This window comes from Alligator mississippiensis, chromosome 4 (genome assembly GCF_030867095.1).
Source record: "Alligator mississippiensis isolate rAllMis1 chromosome 4, rAllMis1, whole genome shotgun sequence".
NCBI lineage: Eukaryota > Metazoa > Chordata > Crocodylia > Alligatoridae > Alligator > Alligator mississippiensis.
In genome coordinates, this window is record NC_081827.1 from 183,964,537 (window position 1) to 183,985,887 (window position 21,351).

The window sequence follows — 21,351 nt, forward strand, 5'->3', positions numbered from 1 at the left end:
ATTAGCCAGCAGGGAGAGCATGTATCTTGACTACCATATTTATAGTGAGGGTGAGACAGGATCCCTGTGCCAGTACTGGGGGAAGGCCATCACCCCTTGGAAGCATGTAGGAAATCAGTGGATAGTGAACAGAACAACTCTGCCTGGAGGTGTGAGGTGAGCAAGGAGTGGAAGAAGTCCCTGCCGTCACATTTCCCCACCCCACCCCTCCATGCTTTCACCTTCTGGTGAGGCAAATAGTCTTTCTGGCTTGGGCCAGGAGAAGGAAGTAGCCGGGGGATCTGCCAGCTGCGTAACTGAAGACATGATTAGCACCTATAGCAGTTATTTCTTGCAGGAGATTGGAAAAAAATCACAGGTTTGTTCTCAGGATGTTTCTGAGAAATGACACTGGTCTTAGCTATTCGTCCACTGCCCAAGAAAGTAGGAGTGTGAGCCCTCAACTACACCTTGTACCTCATCTGCTGATCTCCCAGACTAGCAGCATTACATTCCCACAGGAGTCCTGCCAGGTTCTATTGCTGGCAATGCCTTTGCAAGTGGACCTATTTCCTCTACTACTTAATGTATGGGTTAGCTGAATTTTGAACCAATGCAATAATTTCTGCCCAGTCTACTGACAGCCTCAATCAAAACTGCCTGGAGGGATGAGTCTGTTATAACAGCTCACACCTTCCCAAGTGCACAGCTGCTGGCATTTCCTAGCCAGGCCTTCTTCTCGTGATTCCCTGCTAGTCTTGCCTGACATATCTTGATTTTAATCTGTGGGTACCTGGAAAGCAGGAGTGTCTAGTTGACAGAGTGTGTATTTTTGCTGGTCCCCCCATGTGCTGCCTTTTTAGCCTTGCTTTTCCTCAACTCCAAGAGATCCCCTGGGTTCTTCTTCTCCAGGCTAGTCTTTTCCCTTTGAAGCTGGTACCTTTCAGAATAGGCTCAGCATGCCCCTGGCCTCCTTTGTGGCTTAGGCGTTCCTCTGTTTTTTCCAGACTTACTCCAGTCAGTTTTCCAGAGTCTCACTCTCTTCTCCTGCCCCAGCCAGAGCCCCTGCCTTCTCTGTTGTTGCTGGAGTCCTTCAATATTGCTCTTAGGGGCATGGCCTTTAGCCTGTCTGACTCCTCCTTAAGGGGCCCCATCCCTTCCCTATAATGGGGATTGAAGGGGCCCCATTATGCATCACCATTCCTCATGATGAGCAACTCTGAGCCTTATGGGTAATGATGTATAATCATCTCACTTTGATTAATGCACACAAGAAAGGGGAAACAATTGAATTTTAAAGATATGGGCAATCTGCTAAGAGCCTCCTCATCCTGACCTTGGGTGGGCAGGGCTTGTGAAACAATAGCACAAATCAAGTATTCTGCTAGGAGCTGACTGCCCTACTGGGTTGATGCAAAGGACCTCTGTGTCAGTGAGAATCACTCAGGCCCTGTGTAAGTTAGCAAGGGAAAAGAATAACCAACACCATTCAGGAAAGTAAGCAAAAGAGGGTTTTTGAGGCAACAAGCTCTATTAGCTTATATGCAACTTTCTAAACTGAAGGAAAGGACAAAATCTTTTTTTTTAATGTATCTTAGGTTCTGACAACTAGCTCGATTAAAGAGAAATAATAATCGCTAGCAACCTAGGGAACAAAAGGCAAATGGAATGGCTTTCAAATCTCTTCCATCAAGGCAGAAAGGTTGTCTTATTATTACCCTTAGCCTCTTCACAGCAATTTCTTCTCTTCTGCATATAAGCAACAACTTGTCATCGTAGTTTAGTCACTAAAAGACAGACATATCTGAGAAAATACTTTTCCTTCCAGTTCCCTTTTCCACACAGAGATAGATGATGTCTCTGGATCAGGGAAATTTCTACTACTTCAGAAGCACATGCCTTCTAATCTGGATTTCCTGAGCTCCTTGTGACCCTCATGAGACTAAATTAAAGTGTTTCCAGTAACACAGGGGATAGACATGAGGGTTTAATAAATTTTCACCATGATTTTGTTCATATGGTCAATAAGAGTCATTGGCATTACAGCTAACAGTGAATACAATATGTATATTTAGTACTGTGCTACTGTAAAGGGACCTGCTTGAACCATGGATCCCCATGGTGCTATTTTAAAATCTATTTTAGCACACTGCAGTCTGGGTTGGTGTCTCCAGATTCCTTGCACTACTCCCAGGCACACTGCATTATGAATCTTTTCTGCACTGTATTGTGGGATAGCTCCCGGTGGCCAGAAAAATGATAGCAACAGGAGGTTAAACTCTCACAAGCCCTCCCGACATGTGTCAAACTTCACTTGCTTGCCAAGGTGTTCTCTGTTACCATGGAGGAAACTCAGAGGTACCCTGCCTTTCTGCTGGTTATTGAAACCAAAAAGCAGATCCTCAGGTGTTTGACCAATCAAGTTCCATGGCAGACTGGAGTCAGGGAGAGGTTTCATTGCTGCCCAAACTGTTGAGACAGAAGGACCTGGAAACATACTGCTTGCGGCTGGGTTAACTGAAGGCATTAAGATTTCTAGTAAAGGAAAGAGCTTAACTGGAGGTTCTTCTTCCCCAAATGCATTTATAAAGAATGGATATTAAGGCTGAAGACTTAACTGAGACACACCAAACTGTCTTAGAAACAATAACAAGACCTGACCCTAAACCACTGGATCTCCCCATTAAACTGGAGCTTGACGTTGACACTTGTGGATGGCCAAGAAGAAAAAGCAGTTTGGAACTGCTGGAGATCTCCAGATTCCCAAAGGTTTCCTAGTGAAAGGAGATCTCTGTCACTACCTGCTAGTGATTAAGGAGAGCAATTGACTGGGCCAGGCCTAATTTCCACATCAGCTTTGAAACAGTTTGGGGTTAATGCCAGTGCCATGGCCAGCCAAGCCTAGGGACCAAGGTTGCTATGTTCAAGTACAAGCCAAAGTCAGAGAGGAAGACCACAGTTCAGAGACAAGATAAGCCAGGAAACCACGAGTTCTAAAGGTAAACAAAGTCTATGAGCAAGACAAGTCAGGAAACCAAGAGATCAAAGCGAGGGCAAAGTACACAAGCAAGCTAAGTCAGAAAACCAGGAAGTCAGAAAGCAGACAGACTTACCAGAAGCACAAGTTCAAGTCAGGAAGAACTCTGTTATGCAGATACTTCCTGGTCCTCTCCCTGGTCTTGCATAGGAGAAATGCAGAGTCAAGTAACAGAAGCCAGCTACTCATGTACTGGGGAGTAGATAGAGGTGAGGGTACTGATGGAGGCTTTGGGGAAGCCTCATCTAGCCTTTGGGAAAAACAGCAGGGTGGTGGGTTAATTTAGACTGGTTTGCTAATCAGACCAAGGCCCAGGGTTTGAGGCTGATGGCTTGATGTTGGGGTATTTTGGTTAAAAAAATTAAGTTTTGAGGGGCAGGGGGGCCATATGCACTGACTCCATGGGTGCTCAGGGGCTCAAGCACCCACCAAAAAAAAATTAGTGGCCGCTCAGCACCTCATCATGCTTGCAGATGTTAAAAAATCAAACAAACAAAAAAATACACTTAACCAGAAGAAGCCGCACATTACTTCAACCTGGCTCTGCAATGTCTGTAAAGATCAGGTGCTTCAGCCGGGCTTTTTGGCACTTTTAGCTAAAGCTGATTGAATCAGCTTTTAGATTGTAACAGACTGCCAGTGTGAGCGCACCAGATTGGCTTGAGATACTTACCCTGGGCTAGAAACAGTGCCCATGAACTCTGAGCAACCCCAAGGATGGAGCAGGGGAGCCCTGCCCTGTGGAAAAGGAGAAGCTAATCGAAAGGGGTTTTCAGTCCCCTCATTCGCATGGAAGGGGGATGGCCGGAGCTGGGGGCCAGCCACCCTGAGCCCTGGTTGGCCGGTTTGCAAGCCAGGGCGGGACTGCCAGAGGGGATAAAAGCTGCAGGCGAAGTGCTATGGGGGGCTGCTGACAGTGACTCCGGAGAATGATGCAGGAGGCCTAAGAAGAGCTGGGGTGAGCTGACCCAGAAAAGGGAGCAGAGCGACTCCTCTGAAGAGCCTTGAAGGCCCTGGGAGAAGAAGGCAGCAGCAGTAGGCTGTGCCTCCAGCCCTACAGCAGAGAGGAAGCAGCAGCAGAGCGCTAGGACCAGGGTCTGCAGGAGTCTACTTTGTTGCTTGCCTTTTTGGTTGCCATGGAGGGTAACCCTTCAGCCTCTGGGGGGTTGGGGTTTGATATAGTTTGATTGCTGCAGACCAGAAGAGCTTAACCTGTTGCAGTCTGTCGCTTATTGGGAAGCCTGTTGGAGCTGCAGGGAGTGACCACCTTGCTTCCTTGTGGTAGCATCTCAGCAGTGGCTGAAAGCTGCCAGTTACCCTATCTGTGGTTCTTGAGTCAAGGGTTGACTAATGCATTCTGGTATGTTTTGTGATTCTGGTTATGCCATTTAAGTTCACTTGTAAATAGCTTTTCCTATTATTCTTGTTTTGTAGATAAAGTATAAATAGTTAAATCAGTTAAGCATTAGACCTTCTTGGGACCATGGGTTGCTCTGGGGGGAGCAGGGGCTGGCTGGAAAGTAAATTGGTGCTGGCCAGAAGCCCTGCCCCACTCTTGCCACACCATCCCTGATATTGGGTAGGGGTGGCAACTATTGGGCCACTACCTGGATTACAAGATAAATGTGCCAAAAAAGCCCTGCTAAAGTGCCTGATTTTACAGATGCTGCAGAGCCAGGTTGAAGTGGCATGCTGCCTCTTCTTGGTATGCGTGGGGCTTGGCACTGCTTTACGCCGGTTGTAGGGGGGGCAGTAATAACACGGTGTTGAGACCAGACAAAGGAACAACACCAAGCGTGCCTGAGAGGAGGCACATACTTTGGTACAGTTGAGTGGCAGTGCCTACTTACAAGGTGTGACAAGTCTGGTTTTTGCAAGGGGTGCCTCTATGGAAGTATCTCTGAAGCAGATGACAGTGCTGAAATAGCTGGGACTATGCTATGGGGACCATCAGCATAACAAAGGGATTTCAGTGGTAATTATCCTTCTCAGCACCAGAGCTATCATTGCTGGAGCAGCCCATACAGCAGGTCTTCTAGGGGCTGGAGATGGAGAGCAGTAGAGGAAAAGAAGAAAGTGTGTAATCCTAGGATGCCTGGACTCGTGATAGACCTCTCAGCATGACAGGAAGGCTGAGATTAAAACTACTGCTAAACCATCTTGGAGATGTGTGACAATCTCACTTCATAAGTATTATTGATTTAGCAATTTCCCAACATTTTACTGCATCCTACTTCCCAATCAAGAAAACTATTTAAGTCCCTGAGCCCTGTGATTGGAGTGGAGATACACCATCTATCAGAAGTACCTGAGAATATTCAGATTTCCCAGCTTTCTGCGTGGAGGTTCAAATTGGTGTTCCATTTCCAGAAGATCCTCTAGATACCTCAACTTGGCCTTGTTTGCTTCCAACAACTCCTGGCAGAAAGGTTACATTAGCTTGAAGAGCACAGGATATGCCAGACAATTGGTTTCTGAAGGTGCTTTGTATGTGATAAATTATTGCCATTCATCAGTCTTGAAGTTACCAGCACACAGTTTCATTGAGTTACCCCTTGTTCTTCTATTAGGGGACAGTATCCTAATTTACCTTCTCTGGTACATATTTGAGTTACACACATGAATGTTTGACATTTGCTTATTTGTGAAAAATGAATGCTAAAAGTAGGCATGTGATGATTTGTTTCAGGAGGGCTAGTGCCCATTCTCAGAGCTCAGATATGACACCTTGAAACTTCTCTGACAGCCACACCTAACGAATTTAGGGACTAGGCAACATCAAGTTGCAAAGACCTGTGTTCAATCCTTCTGAAGTGTTCAAACAAGTCACACTGGAATTCACTGAATAATATCAAATAACGAATGTGAGAAAATTGCTCGTCACGGTTCTTTCAGAAGCAGAAAATGAGGTTAAATTTATCAGAAAAAAGATTCTGAATTACTGAATTTGTTCTGGTCAGCAGCTTTTTGAAACGCAGGAAGACTGAATTGTGGATACATAAAGAGTCTCAAAACATGCAATGCTCCTGGCACAATATACCTTTTAGTTTGCTGGTGAAGTGACAGGCTTAGGTAAATTCTCTGAAGGTACTTAAGCCAAGGTCTGTGGATCTAAACATGTGACCCTTTGCTATGAAGCTGAAGGTAGTTTGCTAGCCCTAGACCATCAGCTCCCAAAGTAGGCATTGTGACCCCATGTGGTCACAACACTCACGAGTGGGGTTGCCAGCTTGATGGAAACATACTACAGAATTGGACATGAAACAGGAAGTGAGATTGTGAGCCTGGAAGCATAACCCAAAGTTAGGTTGTAAGCGTGGAAGTTGGGTTGTCAGTGGAAAAGTTCAGAAATCACTGCACTAAACTGAAAGATCTCTTTACCTGGACTGGCTGCTGGGGACATCCTTTGGGGAAAAGTGGATTATTCTTGCCTGATTGTAATCTTTAGACACAGACAAGGAAGAGTTTTGGTCACAGAAATTATGGCCTGAGGATGCTTGCAGTGTTGTCAACTCTCATGATTTTATCATGAGTTCCTTATTCTTTGTTTTTCTTATTGCCCCAGGTCTTGGATTCAAGCAGCTCTGCATGAAACTGTCAGCTTTCCCTTAAAAATAAAGCACATTGCCCTCAGAGATATAAAGAAAATCTTGAAAACATGACTCAGTTCCACCCTAATGCCACAACAGCTAGAGGGTAAAATAATTTCCAAGTTTAGCGTTTTCTTCTAAAAAAAGGTCTTAAGAGTGCTAAGCCAATCTTGCAATATTCTGAAGCCAGTTTCATGATTTTTAAATGCTTGGAGTTGGCAATACGGTATTTAACACCTCAAGAGTATTGCAGCTGACATTTCTCCAAGATCCTGCTCCTTTACCTTCAGATAAAGATAACTCATAACACTATTTGTAATAGCACCACCTGGTGCATTCCATCAATGTTATACTGGCATCATCCATCAGAGCAAATTTTATAAGCTAAACTTTTATATTTTATTTTTAATGATGACATGTGTTAGCAGGTAATCTTATTTCCAAGCAAAGCAGCAACACAGATATATTTGGTATGAAATATGGATATGAGAAATAATAAAGTTCTAGCCTGATGAGCCTCACTGCAAACCGTATTTCTAAAATATCTTAATTTAAGGAACAATATCTGTCTTCCACAGCAAAAATTATTTCCCCAGGTCCTTCTGTTTAGGCTTCTTGTATGGTTGGTATTTATCTTATAAATGCAGTAAAAGTGGAGATAATTTTTTTTTAAAATTGCACTATTTTATACTGGAGAATGATCCTAGGAACCAATACAATGTCAAATAATATAATGAGGCTTTCCATATAGCCTATGGTATATTTGACTTCATTTTGTCCCATTTTGATCTCAAAGAGACCTGGAAGATAAATATCCAAGGCAGTATGTTACATAAATTGAATCAAATATCAGATATACAGTACTTACCTATTTTAAATTTTGGATATCAGACATACCTATTTTCATAATGACTCATCACTGAATCCCTAAGGATTTTTAACCGCCAAAACCATGACATTCATGATCTCTAGGGGTAGGGACAGAAGTCACACATAAACCAGTTTAAGTCATGAGAAACTAGTTTAAACCTGTAACAGAACAGACATTCAGTGCACATAAACCAGTTTCAAAATGGCTGAAACTTGTTAAGATAAACCTGGTTAGATGTAGTATCAGACTTAACTGATTGAGCTCAAACCGGTTTATGGACCTTCTGTCCCAGACCCCTTCCTGGTTTAAATTAAATCAGAGTCTCCCAGCATGCCAGCATGCTTTGCAACCCTGGGCTGGCCTGTGCTGTCTGCTCTAGAGGGCAGGGCTAGCCCTGCCCCTCTGCTCTGTAGTCGGATCAGGGGTGGGGGCATAGCCAGATGCCAGCCAGTATGGCCCCCTCAGGTGACGGGGGTGGGAGGGGGTTTATTCCCTCTCCTCTCCTCCCAGGGAACCCCAGCCAGGGTCTGCCTGGCCAGGGCGGAGCAGCCCCTGTCACATTCCCCCCTGTTTGCCACTGTAGCAGCAGGGACGGGAGCATGGCCAGATGCCAGCCCAGCATAGCTTCCTGAGGCGAAGGAGGTAGAGAGGGCATTTATTTCCCCCTCCTTCCCCCCTCCTCCCAGCTGGGGTCTGCCTGGCCAGGGTGCAATAGTCCTTGTTGTGTCCCTCCCCCCTCACCCCTCCAGTGGCAGGGGCAGGGGCATAGCCAGACTGGTCAGCATGGCCCCCTGAGGCAAAAGGGGCAGGTAGGGGGTTTATTTCCTCCCCACTGCCTCACTGGGGCACTGCAGCTGGGCTCTGGCCAGGTGGGGTTCCTGAGGTAGAGAGGGGAGGGAGGGGGGGAATAACCCTCCTCCCTGCCCCCTTCACCTTAAGGAGTCTATGCTGGCTGAGATCTTGCCACACCCCTGCTCCTGGAGCGGTGATGTGGGGAGGACCCTGACAGGGGCACCAGCCCCTGTCATGGTGTCCCAGGGAGTGCAAGCTGTGCTGCGAGCAGGAGCGGGGTGGACAGAGCTGCTGTAGACTGCATGGGGTGAGCAGTGGCAGCGGCAGGCTTGGAGGGATGGCTACAGAGGTTAATTCAAATTTTGGGTTGGCCATAGCCCCTTAAGCCCCACTAGTGCTGCCACCACTGCTGCTCGCCAGGCAGTCTGCTGCAGTTCTACCTGCCCTGCTCCCTTCCACATGCAGCCCCGCCACCAGGAAAAGGCTTGTGCTCCCTAGGACTCCGTGCCCCTGTCGGGGTCCCCCCTGACTCTCCTCTCCAGTGGCAGGAGCAGGAGTTTGGCCAGAGGTTGGCCAGCATCACCCCTTGAAGCAAAGGGGACAAGAGGGGGTTTATTCCCCCTCCCCCTCTCTCCCCCCGGGGAACCCCAGCTGGGCTCTGCCTGGCCAGGGGTGAGTGGCAGAGGCAGCAGCTGGGGCTGACATCCCAGCTGCAGTTCCTTGGTAGGAGAGGGGAGGGAGGGGGAATAAACCCTCTCCCTGCCCTCTTAACCTTAGGGGGCCATTCTAGCTGGCATCTGGCAGGAGGCCAGGTTCTGGCCACACTCTCTCCCCCTTGCCCCCTAAAAGCTTAGCAAGGGATGCTTCTTCCCTTCTACCCTCCAGGCACACACTGGCTGGGGTCCTTGCAGGCCAGGGTGAGGATTTAAACCCCTCGCCAATCATAGTCAACCTGCCCAGGCCTGCATGCTGCTACTGGTTGATAGCGAGTGCTGCATTCTGAACATAACTCATGGGTTCATAGGACTCAAAGGGCCTACCTGGTTTCTTGAGTCCACTCCCTGCTACTGCAGAGCTATAGAATCAATGTTTGGTGTTTAGTCCAAAGCAGGATCATCCACTCAGGCTCCTCCCACTCACCACAGCCACCAATGCAGCTTTAAGAAAGAAACAAAAAAAGAATCCAACCAAACAGAAAACTGTACCAAAACAAAAATTAAAAAATTAAATAATCTCCAGAGCCTCCAGAAACCTTAAAAACAGCCTCTCTGAGGTTGCTTCTTTCTATCCCACTAGGGAACAAGGCAAACCCCTAGGAGCTGTTCACTGCCATTCTGAACGGCCTTAAGGTCCTGAGGCCTCTGATCCAAGACCCTGCAGTCAGAATCCGCCAGAATGGCCATCCTTCTTCTTTCCTAGGGAAAAGAGAAGGATTCTGGATACAAGGCTAATCAGAAATGCCTCTTTAGCTAGGCCTTGGTAAACCATTTGGCTTTCATCACCACTTTCTCCTTCAGAATCAGGAATTGAGCTGCTAAACCAGCATGTCTTTTGCTATTACCTGGCTCTCAAATGTGTGCAAATCAATCCTTTCAGGAAGAATTTGAATCCAGATGATAATCTTATCCTGTTTTAATTTGTCACTGACAACTGCTATCAACAGCTTGGGTTCCCTCTGTCTTTGCAAATAACTTTGATGAGGTTGTGAACAGAAAGGCTGGAAGTGACACCCTCTTTGTTATAGCTGCAGGTCCCTTCAACTCTGTTATATCCAACAGTGAAAGGACTTGGGAAATATAAGCTAAGGAAAGTCCTTGTAGGGGCCCATTAAAAAGGGCCGCTGAGACATCTCTGCTGTATTATTCTAATTCAGAGAGAGAGACCCTTATCACACAGTACCACAGCATTCTCACCCAATGGATATGTCTGCAAGTCTTGGTTTTCAGAAGATGTTACCTTTCAGGGGTGAAAAAATAACAGGATTCTGATCCTCAGACATGAAGTCACGCTGCCTTTGGGCTACAACCCTGAGCAAAGGGTGGTATAGAAGATGAACAGTCTGGGGAGAGACCCCTGTCTGTGACACATTTCTCTCCTTGCTTCCTTTTGGGTCCTGGGGAGGAATCAACTTGATATAACCCCGCTCCTAGCTCATCTGTGCTGGTCAGCATGTTGGCAAGATGGTGCCAAGACTCTACCTTCTTTGAGGTTGGGGTTTCTGGGCAGGAACATTTTCTGAATGTGCCCTGAGATCTGATTATTGAGTGCAGGGACATGAGGAATGGGCCCTATACTGACAATTGAATTGATTGTTTGAGAAACATATCTAATCCAACCAGCCATGAAAGGAAATGTTACATAGCAGGATGTCTCACTTATCTCCTGTACAGTTAATAGCACCACAGCTTGCTTACTGTTTGATTTCTGTTGGTTATGAACTTTCTTGAGAATGTGCAAAGCCTCAGGAAACAAAAAAACCTGGGTTTAGAGAACTTTTCCTCCATGGGGGGCTTCCATAAATGACTGTCTAACTTGCGCCAATACATTTCCCATGGTGCAGTTAAAATGTTTGAAAGAACCTCAGCAATTCAGGAGTCCCTTTTTCATAAGTGACATGAGCACTGAAGGCAAGATCTTCAACGGTATGACCTGCCTGAAGGTACAGATAGGCGCATAGTAGAATATAGAAAGCATCTAAGAAGATGAGGTGCCTACATCCCATTGATTTTAAAGTATTTGTATTTTAGGCATCTTAAAAATGTTCTGAAAATCTGGCCTTTTAGGAGTCTAAATACCACTGACGTTCAACAGGACATAGGCTCTTAAGTCACTTTGGTGTTTTTTTTCAAATATAGTCCTAAGTTCTTTGAGGCTGTAAACTTGCTGCATGCTTACAACCTTCCTCAGAACTTCCCTGTGTTGAAATAACATTTAGTTCACAAAACCTGGTGTTTTTCCCTGGCAACACTGAGCATCTTTAAGATAGACCCACCTAGAAGAAGAACTCCTCAAGAACTGTGCCATCAAACCCATGGGATACCTAAGATATATAGATGACATTATACATCTACCCAATGAATCTTGCCTGCCACACGTCAAAAACAAATTCTCTTTATTCTTGCTTACTGTTCTGTTATTCTCTGCAACAAACCCTGACACACATGTATTGTAAGCAGAGCCAGGACTTTTGAGGCTGTTATCTCTTTTGCTGTATCTAAAACTCAGCAGAGGGCAGTGTGGTGCAACAGTGGTTACCATGGAGCTGAACTGAGAATTGAAATCTCTTGAGTCGGCAAAAATAAATAAATAATGGTGCCACTAGTGAAACACAGATGTTGCCTCTTTTGAAACCTGCTTTTAAACAATAACAGAGATAGCATCTCTTTGATAAGCCCAATATTTACATTTTCTCCTTCATTAACCCTTACCTAATTGCTGTGATTGATAACAGGACTTGCATTAATTGCTAGCCCATTTCATTGGGAGATCCTTTTTGGAGGAAGGGGGAGGAGGAGAGCTGGCTTCTTTAGGCCTTACAGTAGAAATTGAAAATCAACCAGCCAGTTATCACACCTCTTATTTATGTTAGCTAATTGAATACTTATCTGCCTACAAAGCAATGGTAATTTACAGAGGGAGAGGGACTGGAAAGGTGTTTACAAAGATTCAGAGGAAAATCTCATTTGATAGAAGAAATGCTAACATGGACCTTCAGCTGGTGTATGTTGCTGTTGCTACTCTGTCTTGTAAGGGAAGAGAAGAGAATAGATAACATCATCTTACAGTTTCAGGGGAATTTTGGCCTCTTATTATTATTTGTAAAAGTATTACAGTAGCCCTGAATTAGACTGAAACCCCATTGTGCACAGTGCTATACATGTGTGAACACACACGCTGAGAAATATCCTTTGTCCTGCTGAGCTGGCAATCTCAGGGCTTGTCTACACAAGGAAATTAATTCATATTAAGATACGGTGTGAATTTAAGGTGAAATAGCTGTTGAATTAAGCTAATTTGGAATAAAGTACCTCTCTTGAATAAGAGTATCTACAAAGGCAGTTGATCAGCCCTCAGCACAAAGCGAGTGGGAGGGCCAGGGACTTGCCCCAGATCATACAACAGGCTAGTGGCAGAGCTGGCAACAGAGCAAAATTTTGCTACATTGCAAGTCAGTGTTGGATGCCCTGGACCACTATGCCTGAGGGAGAGCTCCCAGACTGCCCAGGATACTGTTCTGACATGACTTGTCTGACATGTGTGTTTCAAAACTTGGTATCACTGGAGTATGATTCTGCATTGAACAGTTTAACATATGAGCTGGTATAAATCTGACAGCCCTTCTTTTACACTGATGTATACCAGCTGAGAGACATAGGATTTGTATTGAATTTAAGTCTCTTTTATTACCAGAATGCTGGGAAATTAGCTATATAGCTAATATGAGCCCTCTCCTGAAGGCCAAGAATGGAACAGCCATCTGGGTTTATGGGTTGTTTACCATGTGGCTTCCATCTATTCACTTAACTAACCCTGCTGGGGTATCTGTCATCCACACTCCTAAATGAAGCTCTGACAATCTCAGACACACGTGAACTGACACTTTTAATTGTATGACTTGGCCCAGGGTCTCAAACTTAGGAGCCATCTGGCATGTGACTGGATCCAGTCTCCTCTGACTTGTACCTGTACCTGGGGCTATCCCTGGAACAGTGATAGTCACTGTTTCAGCAAGATACTTGAAGGACGAGACTATTCTTGCTTTGAGCATTTTAAGCAGCTTGCTGAACAGGAACTATCATGATAGAAAACTGTCTGCAGGCTACCTCTGGGTTCACCACCATCTGAGCATAAAAATGGCCTCAAAACTGGGTCCCATGCATTCATCCCCAAGAGGCCTTGTATTCCTTGACAATGGTCCTTCCTATAATCTAGGAATAGCTCTGGAAAGAGCTCTGTCCGGACCTGAGCCAGAGGAAAAATGGACTCAAAAAGCAGCAAAAGCAAGGGACCAATTCTATTGGCAAAACCATCTCAGAGCCTAGATAGAAACACTATAGGGAAAAAAGAGGCTTCTTGTAATGCTTATTTAACTGCAAGTAAAGAATAATAAGACCTTTATCCAAGCAAAACTCTCATTGATTTCAGAGGGCCTTGAGTGTAACTCACCAGCACTCACCATGTATATAGAGCTTAATTTGCTTAAGACACTGCACAAACACTGTCCTTTTGACCCAGAGCAAGTGTAGTGCAGCTTCTTGAAGGCTCAGATCAAGCGTAGTGGCTTCTGAACCTGGCAGGGGAAATACCATGTATCTGTGTCCAAGAAGGCAGTTTTCCTGAACCACCTCGCAGGAGAACTCTTTTGGCGTGGTTCAGTACCCACCGAGGTGCAGAGGCTTTAAGCTGTTTATGGAAATGGGAGTCCCCTCCCTTGTTTGCTCTGACGGCCGTATGGCTAAGGGCAAGCAAAACTCGGGGGTATCCGAACCCCAAACCACTGGGCTTGGGCCTGCAAGTAGGATGCCCACCAAAGGTTTTGGAACCACCTGAAGCCCCAGGTGCGGGTGGAGGATGTTTGCCAGTAGTATGGCCACTTATGGTTCTGGACTCTTGGATTTGGAATTAGTTTGGGCTAATTTGGCCTTGGATACAAATTATATATCTATATAAACCTTGTTCCCATTTACAGACAGAAAATCTGAGGCAGAAACACAATATCAGGCAGTCACTCACAACAAATCTATTGCCCAGTCAGGATCAGAACTCAGCACCAGCTGATCACAGCCCTGCCTGTTTTCCCACAGGTTGCACTACAGACTAGTTTCCATTAAAGGGGAAATGATTTAAAGAAAATAGATACTAGATCTGGTAAACAAAACGTCCCAGATTAGAAGTGAGAAGGTATTACAAGAGGACATAGAGTACAATAAAAGAATGTTCATTAAAGGTAAGTCCAGGAGTATCAAAACCATTTTGTCCCATGGCCTGGGCTAGTCCACAGGCAGCATCAGACTCATGGACCTCCCCATCCTCCCCCACAACATGCCAGATCCAGCACATGTGGTGCCCATTCCCGCTGGTCCAGGATCCACACTACGTGTAGTTCCCACTCCCTCCCCCAACCAGTCCTGGACTCCACAGCATGTGGCACCCCCCTGCCCTCCCAACCAGTGCAGGATTGTACCACACATGGCATGTGTCCCGGAGCAGATGGAGTGGGTGCCATGGGTGTTGTAGTTCCTGGAAAGGGTGCCATGGGTGTCGGTGACCCAGGGATAGCAATGGGGGCCAAATGATGGGACTCATGGGCCGGATCCATCCCATGGGACATCTTTTTTGACACCCCCAAGTTTGTTTATAGATTGCAAATCTGCTCTTCCTTCTGCCCGTTTCATTAAGTGTAAGGCTAGTCAAAACACAGCAGCAAGTCTGTAGCTTTCCAAGGTTTTTGTGAAGAGCAGGTGAATTGAAAGTGTATTTTTTAAAAGGGGAACATTTCTGGAGGCTTAGTTCTAATCAGCCAGGCTAACACTAGGTTCTCTGGAGCTTGATTCTTGGTAGATTGGTTGTGCTTGAGCAGAAGCACTTCAAAGCACAAGTGACGCTAATGCATCATTATTATATTATAAAACACAGAGACCTCAATAATTAGCTTTCAGCCCTGATCAAAAAGATACTGCCTTGTTACAGAAAAGAACAAGAAAGTTTTTGAGGAGGGCGTGTTACAGAGCAGGGAATAAGTGACTGGGATGTTGTAGGGCCTTCACTGAGGACGAAAATGAATGATGATAACTGACATTAAGGAAGGGAGGGGGTGTCTCTGTAGCAGGGGTGCTCTGAATAATGACTGATAGTAAAGAGGGGGTGTAGGAGGTGCTCTGAATGATGTAAGTGATTTTAAGGAAGGATGTGGCATATGGATGTGTGTAGTACGGTGCTCCTATTGATGATAACCGATTAAGGAGTGTGGGGGGGGAGGGGTGCGTGTAGGGGCGTGCTCTGAAAACGGATATTAAAGAGAGGTGTAAATGTGTGGTGAGGTGGTCTGAAAGATGATAATGGATATTAAGGGTTTGTGTGTGGTGGGGTGTGGTGGAAGAGTCTGAGGGATGATTGATAACTGATTAAGGAGGGGTATATGCATGTGTGTGTGTGTAGTGGGGTGCTCTGAGGAATGATAATGGATATTAAGGAGGGTGTGCATGTGGGGGGGTGTGGTGGGGTGCTTTGAGGGATGATAATGGATATCAAAGAGGATATGCATGTGGGTGGGTGGGTGTGGGGGGGTGCTCTGAGGGATGATCACTGATATTAGGGAGGGGATGTGTGTGCATGTGTGTATGTGTAGTAGGGTGCTCTTAGGGATGATAATGGATATTAAGGGGGGTGTGCATGTGGGTGTATGTGTGTGATGGAGTGCTCTGAGGGATGATAACTGATATTAGGGTGTGTACGTGTGCACATGTGTGTAGTGGGATGCTCTGAGGGATGATAATAGATATTAAGGGGGGTGTGCATGTGGGGGTTGCTCTGAGGCAGTGCTTCTCAAACTATCTGATGTGGCGAACCGGCAATTGTTTTTCCCGTGGGCCAGAGACCAGTGCCCGGTTCAGCCAATGGCAGCAACTGCGTGTAACAGCGCTACACAAATGCGCGACCGGCTGTTTCATTCTCTTTCCTCACCTCGCATGATGTGACGTCACCTGGAGCGTTGGAACGTACGAACTGTGGCGCTATGACATATCAACGTTATGCTTCTGAAAATATATTTCTTTCTTTCCTGGCAACTCGCTGCCGACCGGCGACTGGCGCTGGTCCACGGACCCCCACTTTGAGAAGCACTGCTCTGAGGGATGATCGCTGATGTTAAGGAGGAGTGTGTGCGTGTGTGTCTGTGTGGCCGGGTGCTCTGAGGGATGATAATGGCTATTAAAGAGGGTGTGGGTGGGGTGCTCCGAGGGGTGATAATGGATATTTAAGAGGGTGCGCATGTGGGTGTGGCATGGTGGGGTGCTGCGAAGGATGATAATCTATATTAAGGAGGGGTGTGCGTCTGGCGGGGTGCTCTGAGGGATGAAAATGGCTAATAAGGAGGGTGTGCATGGTGGGGGGGGTGTGGCGGGGTGCCCCGAGGGGGTATTAAGGAGGGCTGTAGGTTGGAGAAGGGCTGTGCGCGAGCGAGGGGCGCCCAGAGGGCGGCACAGGACACTGCGGAGGGTGTTTGCGCAGGGGGAGGGGCGCTCTCCGGTCAGCCAAGGGACCGCGCGGTCCGGGTGCGGGTCCCCTCTCCCGCGCCCCGCTCTGCTCGGCGTCGCCCTTTTAAGCGGGGCGGGGCGGGGCGGGGCGGGGCGGGCTGCAGCGTTTTGCCCGCGCGCACAGACACACACAGGGCGACACACGGAGCGGCGGGCGCTTGGGCGGGCGTGGAGGCGGCGGTGGATGGCGGCGGAGCCGGGCTGCGGCTGCGGCTGCACCGCGGCGGGGGGGAGCCGCGCCCGGCCCCGGGCTCGCGGGCTGGGCGCCGGCCCCGGCACGGCGGGGATGGGCGCGCGCTGAGCAGCCGGCGGGAGCCGCGGGCGCGATGGGGAACATCTCGTCCAACATCTCCGCCTTCCAGTCCCTGCACATCGTCATGCTGGGCTTGGACTCGGCGGGCAAGACCACGGTGCTCTACCGCCTCAAGTTCAATGAGTTCGTCAACACGGTGCCCACCATCGGCTTCAACACGGAGAAGATCAAGCTGAGCAACGGCACGGCCAAGGGCATCAGCTGCCACTTCTGGGACGTGGGCGGCCAGGAGAAGCTGCGCCCACTCTGGAAGTCCTACAGCCGCTGCACGGACGGCATCATCTACGTGGTGGACTCGGTGGACGTGGACCGGCTGGAGGAGGCCAAGACGGAGCTGCACAAGGTGACCAAGTTCGCCGAGAACCAGGGCACCCCCCTGCTGGTCATCGCCAACAAGCAGGACCTGCCCAAGTCGCTGCCTGTGGCTGAGATCGAGAAGCAGCTGGCGCTGCATGAGCTGGCGCCCTCCACCACCTACCACATCCAGCCCGCCTGCGCCATCATCGGCGAGGGGCTCACTGAGGGCATGGACAAGCTCTATGAGATGATCCTCAAGCGCAGGAAGTCCCTCAAGCAGAAGAAGAAACGGTAAAGGGGAGGAGGCTGCCGGAGCCAGCGAGAGCCCGAGCCGAGCCCACTGGTGCCAGATTGGGACAGAGGAACAAACCCTGCCAGCCTCTGCCCCGCGCAGACTGAGAGGGGCATGGCTCAGGCCACCTTCTCCCTGCGTCCGCTTCTCAACCTGGGCGAGCTGCTGGCTGGGGCTGGCCTGGCTGCCCTCCTTGGCCCCCAAGCCACCAGGATGAGCCAAAGCCCCCCAAGGAGGAAGCCTCCATGTCTTACCCTTCTAGCAGGGCTAGAAGGGGTGGGCAGCGGGGCTGGTGGGGGCCCGTGGACTCCCTGAGGAGCCATTTGCTGGGCCCCTCTGTCCTCTGGAGGGAAGGACTTGTTCCTTGGTGGGCCTGTGGGACAAGGAAGCCCAGGAGCTGGACAGAACAGGGCAGGACCCTGCTTGAGAGAGACTAGGATGTGCTCCTGGTTTGGGAACTTGTATTTTTTTTTAAGTGTGTGTATGTGTACATGGGGCTAAGGGAAGGGCTTCTGGGGAAAGTGGAGCTGAAGAAATAATGCTTCAGGGAGCAGCGGATGCTGAGGGATCTGCCCGCGATTGGAAAACCGGGGTAGGAAAAGGAAAACATATACTGATCCCTGTTGCTTAATGGTGGACGTTGGCCTCTGGGGAGAACTGCTTCTCAGGGCACCAGCCATCTCCCCAGAGCACTTGGATTCGGTCCACTTGCAGGTTACGGTCACCAAAAATGAATTGGAAAATAAAATCAGACTAACAAAAGGTAGGAGAGCAGCAAATGAATGATATGCTGCTGCTTGCAGTAGCAGTCTGCGTGCTTAAAGGGGAATTGCTAGTGGGTGCACGTCATCCTTGGAAAAACAGAAAAATGTATTGATCCACATGGAATTTAAAGCTATAACCAGCTGGATGGTTTGTGACCAGCTGCTGACTTGGTGCTGAGTTTGAAGCTATTTGCTTCAAAGGGGTTCTGTATGAACTTTGCCATGAAGGGTGTTCACATCTCTTGTCACATTATCAAAGGTTTATTTTTAACAGAGGCCATGTCCTGTTGTAATGAGAAGGAAGAGGTCTTTCTCACACCCTTTTATATCACTGTAACCTACTGGTAGAGGTATGTTTCTTTTGTCTAATTTGGATCAAGCTGGTTTGTCCAATTGATATTTTCCGTGGGGAAAAAAAACACCTCACTACAGTGCTGGATTCTAGGCCTCCAACTGTCCACCTCATTGCATCAATATGAAAGCAATGGATGAACACAAAAGGTTTAGGCCAGTGGTAGTTAAACTTGAATATAAACAGCGACTGTGAATCCAACCAGTGCTTTGGCTAACAGAATACAAACTATGAGTGGCTAAGATAAATTTATACCCCCCACCCCCAATAGGAAGAATTAAAAAGATGTCTACTTGAAAAGGGCAGGGGAGGGCAGAAAAATGACTGGGAAAATTGGAGTGATTTTTTTTTTTAAAACAAGAAAACGATTTTTAAATACATTTATGTTGAGAGCCCTACTTACAAATCACATGTTAAAGGCAGATTTGAGCCAATTATGAATTTACTGTACAAGTACTGTCTTGCTTCTATTGACCTCACTGATAGAAGATTGAACCTTGTATTGTTTAGCAAGATTCTGGCCCTTCACCATTGAAGTTGATGGGTGAAGAACCAGATTGGTAATAAATAGAAGTCTGTTTTTTTTTCCCCTGTTCTCTCTCCAGGAAACCACCTCACTGAGTAAACCATGGTCTTTACCCTTATAATTTCACAAGAAGGGTGTTTGGAAATGAGAGCTAATTTTCAGGATTTGAACATCTCTGATGACTGTTTTGTGCCTGTGGAAAATTTCGTTTTAACATGGTCATTTCTGGCAAGTCAATTACTGGCATTCCTGCTTGAATGCAGGTCCTAAATTACAGCTATGGAAAACACCAAACAGACAAAGACTTAACCCAGGGAGTTTCAGGCAGCTGATTCTCCCCTTAGCTATGAACTCGGTACCTTCCAAGTAGCATTTTGTAGAAATCGGATTCTGAAACCAAGTAGTATTTATATGCCTGCAGAATTCCAGTTTACATGAGCAGTGACTTGTTCCTGGATCTAATGAATGGGCTGGTCCCATTATTTGAGGCGGCTCTGGACTTTTGTTGGGTTTTTTTTTCTTTTCTTCGCACACAACACTCTTTTAAGCACTTTTGACATTTGGTAGTTCCACTGGGGAGAGAGTGCAAACCTTCATTTTGTGACACCACAGAAGCCAAATGCTGCAACTGTTGTCTGATCTTTACAGTAGCTGGGGATAAAATGAAATCCTTTAAATAAAAACCTTGCTTTAAGACAATAAACATAGGCATTAATTATGATATTTTGTCTACTATCAAGATTGTGGTCCTGATTATGCAGACATAAGCACCAATAAGTAACTATGCATGCAGATTTAATTGATTTCAGTGGCACTGTTAATGCAAATAAATATCATGCAAATAAATATGTGTCTGCAGGATCAGGTCCTTTTTGCACAGTAAGGCAAACTGGTCTCAGTTAATCCTATCCAGCAAAGCATTTAAGTGTATACTTAAGTACTCTGCTTCATAGATATTATGCTGGTCCAGGGCCATTGCCACTAAAGGTACATTTTTGCAATAACTTAAAAATAGTTTTCCAATGAGTAGCAGTATTTCTATGACATTTCAGTACTGTAATGCATGTTTCTCTGTGCAGTGATAGTGTTGAACTGCACTGTCATCTGCAATTGGCCTGATAAAGATGACTGAAACAATGATGGTTAAATGCACAGAAAGAAGAGCTTTACCCAGTCTAATATTAAAACAAACATGGGTTTTCTCAAGATTTTGTCTTCTCAAAAGGAGGTTTGAGTATTTCTTTTCTAGCAGATGTCACAAGATGCCAGTCACATTTCTGACTTTCTCTTCACACTGTACCTATTAGTGTTAGAACTTGAGAAAAAATGCCATGCTGCCTACTCTGATTTCATATTACCCTGACATATATCCTCTGTTCCTTCCATCTTTTCTCTTTTTTTTTAATGATACAAACATGATGCTGTGAACTTAAATAAATTATTTATACAATGAAAAGTTGGATAAGATTTTTTTTAAGTGGTCATTTCCTTTAATTAATATCAAGTACATTTAGTACTACATCTGAAAGTACTTTATAATGAAAAGCAGGTTATCTACTTTTAAGTGATGAGGAAACTGAAGGAAGAAGCAGTGGAATGACTTGTCAATGATTACTCAGTAAAACTGATAGATGCAGGAATGGGAACCCAAACCTTTTATATGCCAGCTCATTACTCTATTCACTAAGTCATGCTGATTGAAGAAAAGGTAATATCACAGTTCAGATACTACCGTGGTGTTCAGAACATTTGAATTAGATTTCCAGCTCTGTCCCAGACACCATGTGTGATCTTTGGCAGGTAACTGAATCTCTCTACTCCTCAGCTCCTCAGATGTAAGATGGAGATAACATTTCCTTTTTCTGTCTCGCCTGCTTGGCAGGTCCTGTCCTTGTATGTTTGAACAGCACCTAGCACAAAGAGGCTTAGTTTTCACTGAGGCCTCTAATCATGACTTCCTTATGAATGCAAAGACCCTGCATACTTGAAACTGAAGTAACACTAACTGATGCTAAAGATATGATGAATTTAGAAGCCTCTATTGATTACTCTTAACACAGGAAGTATATGTGGTATTTGCAAGACCAGGACATAGAAGCTGCTGGTAAATGATATTTTTAATGATACATTTTTGTAACATAGGAAGAACTAGGGAGATGCATTCCAGGAAGGGCACCTTGGCACTGTATCAGCCCTGATCTTGCAGATTTTTACACGTGCAGAACTTTACAAACAGTGAGCTGCCCCACTGACTTCAAAGGGATTGGATGAACACTGCATGAA

The 21,351-nt window shown here is 46.4% G+C and overlaps 1 protein-coding gene across 1 annotated transcript; it reads left to right on the forward strand.

Annotated features, from left to right (window-relative positions):
* The first annotated feature begins 16,715 nt into the window (after positions 1–16,715).
* ARL4C (ADP ribosylation factor like GTPase 4C) lies at positions 16,716–20,524 on the forward strand. The gene has a single exon (XM_006276237.4). It carries the CDS (start codon positions 16,851–16,853, stop codon positions 17,427–17,429), a length of 579 nt encoding a protein of 192 aa, XP_006276299.1. The 5' UTR covers positions 16,716–16,850; the 3' UTR covers positions 17,430–20,524.
* Positions 20,525–21,351: the final 827 nt, after the last annotated feature.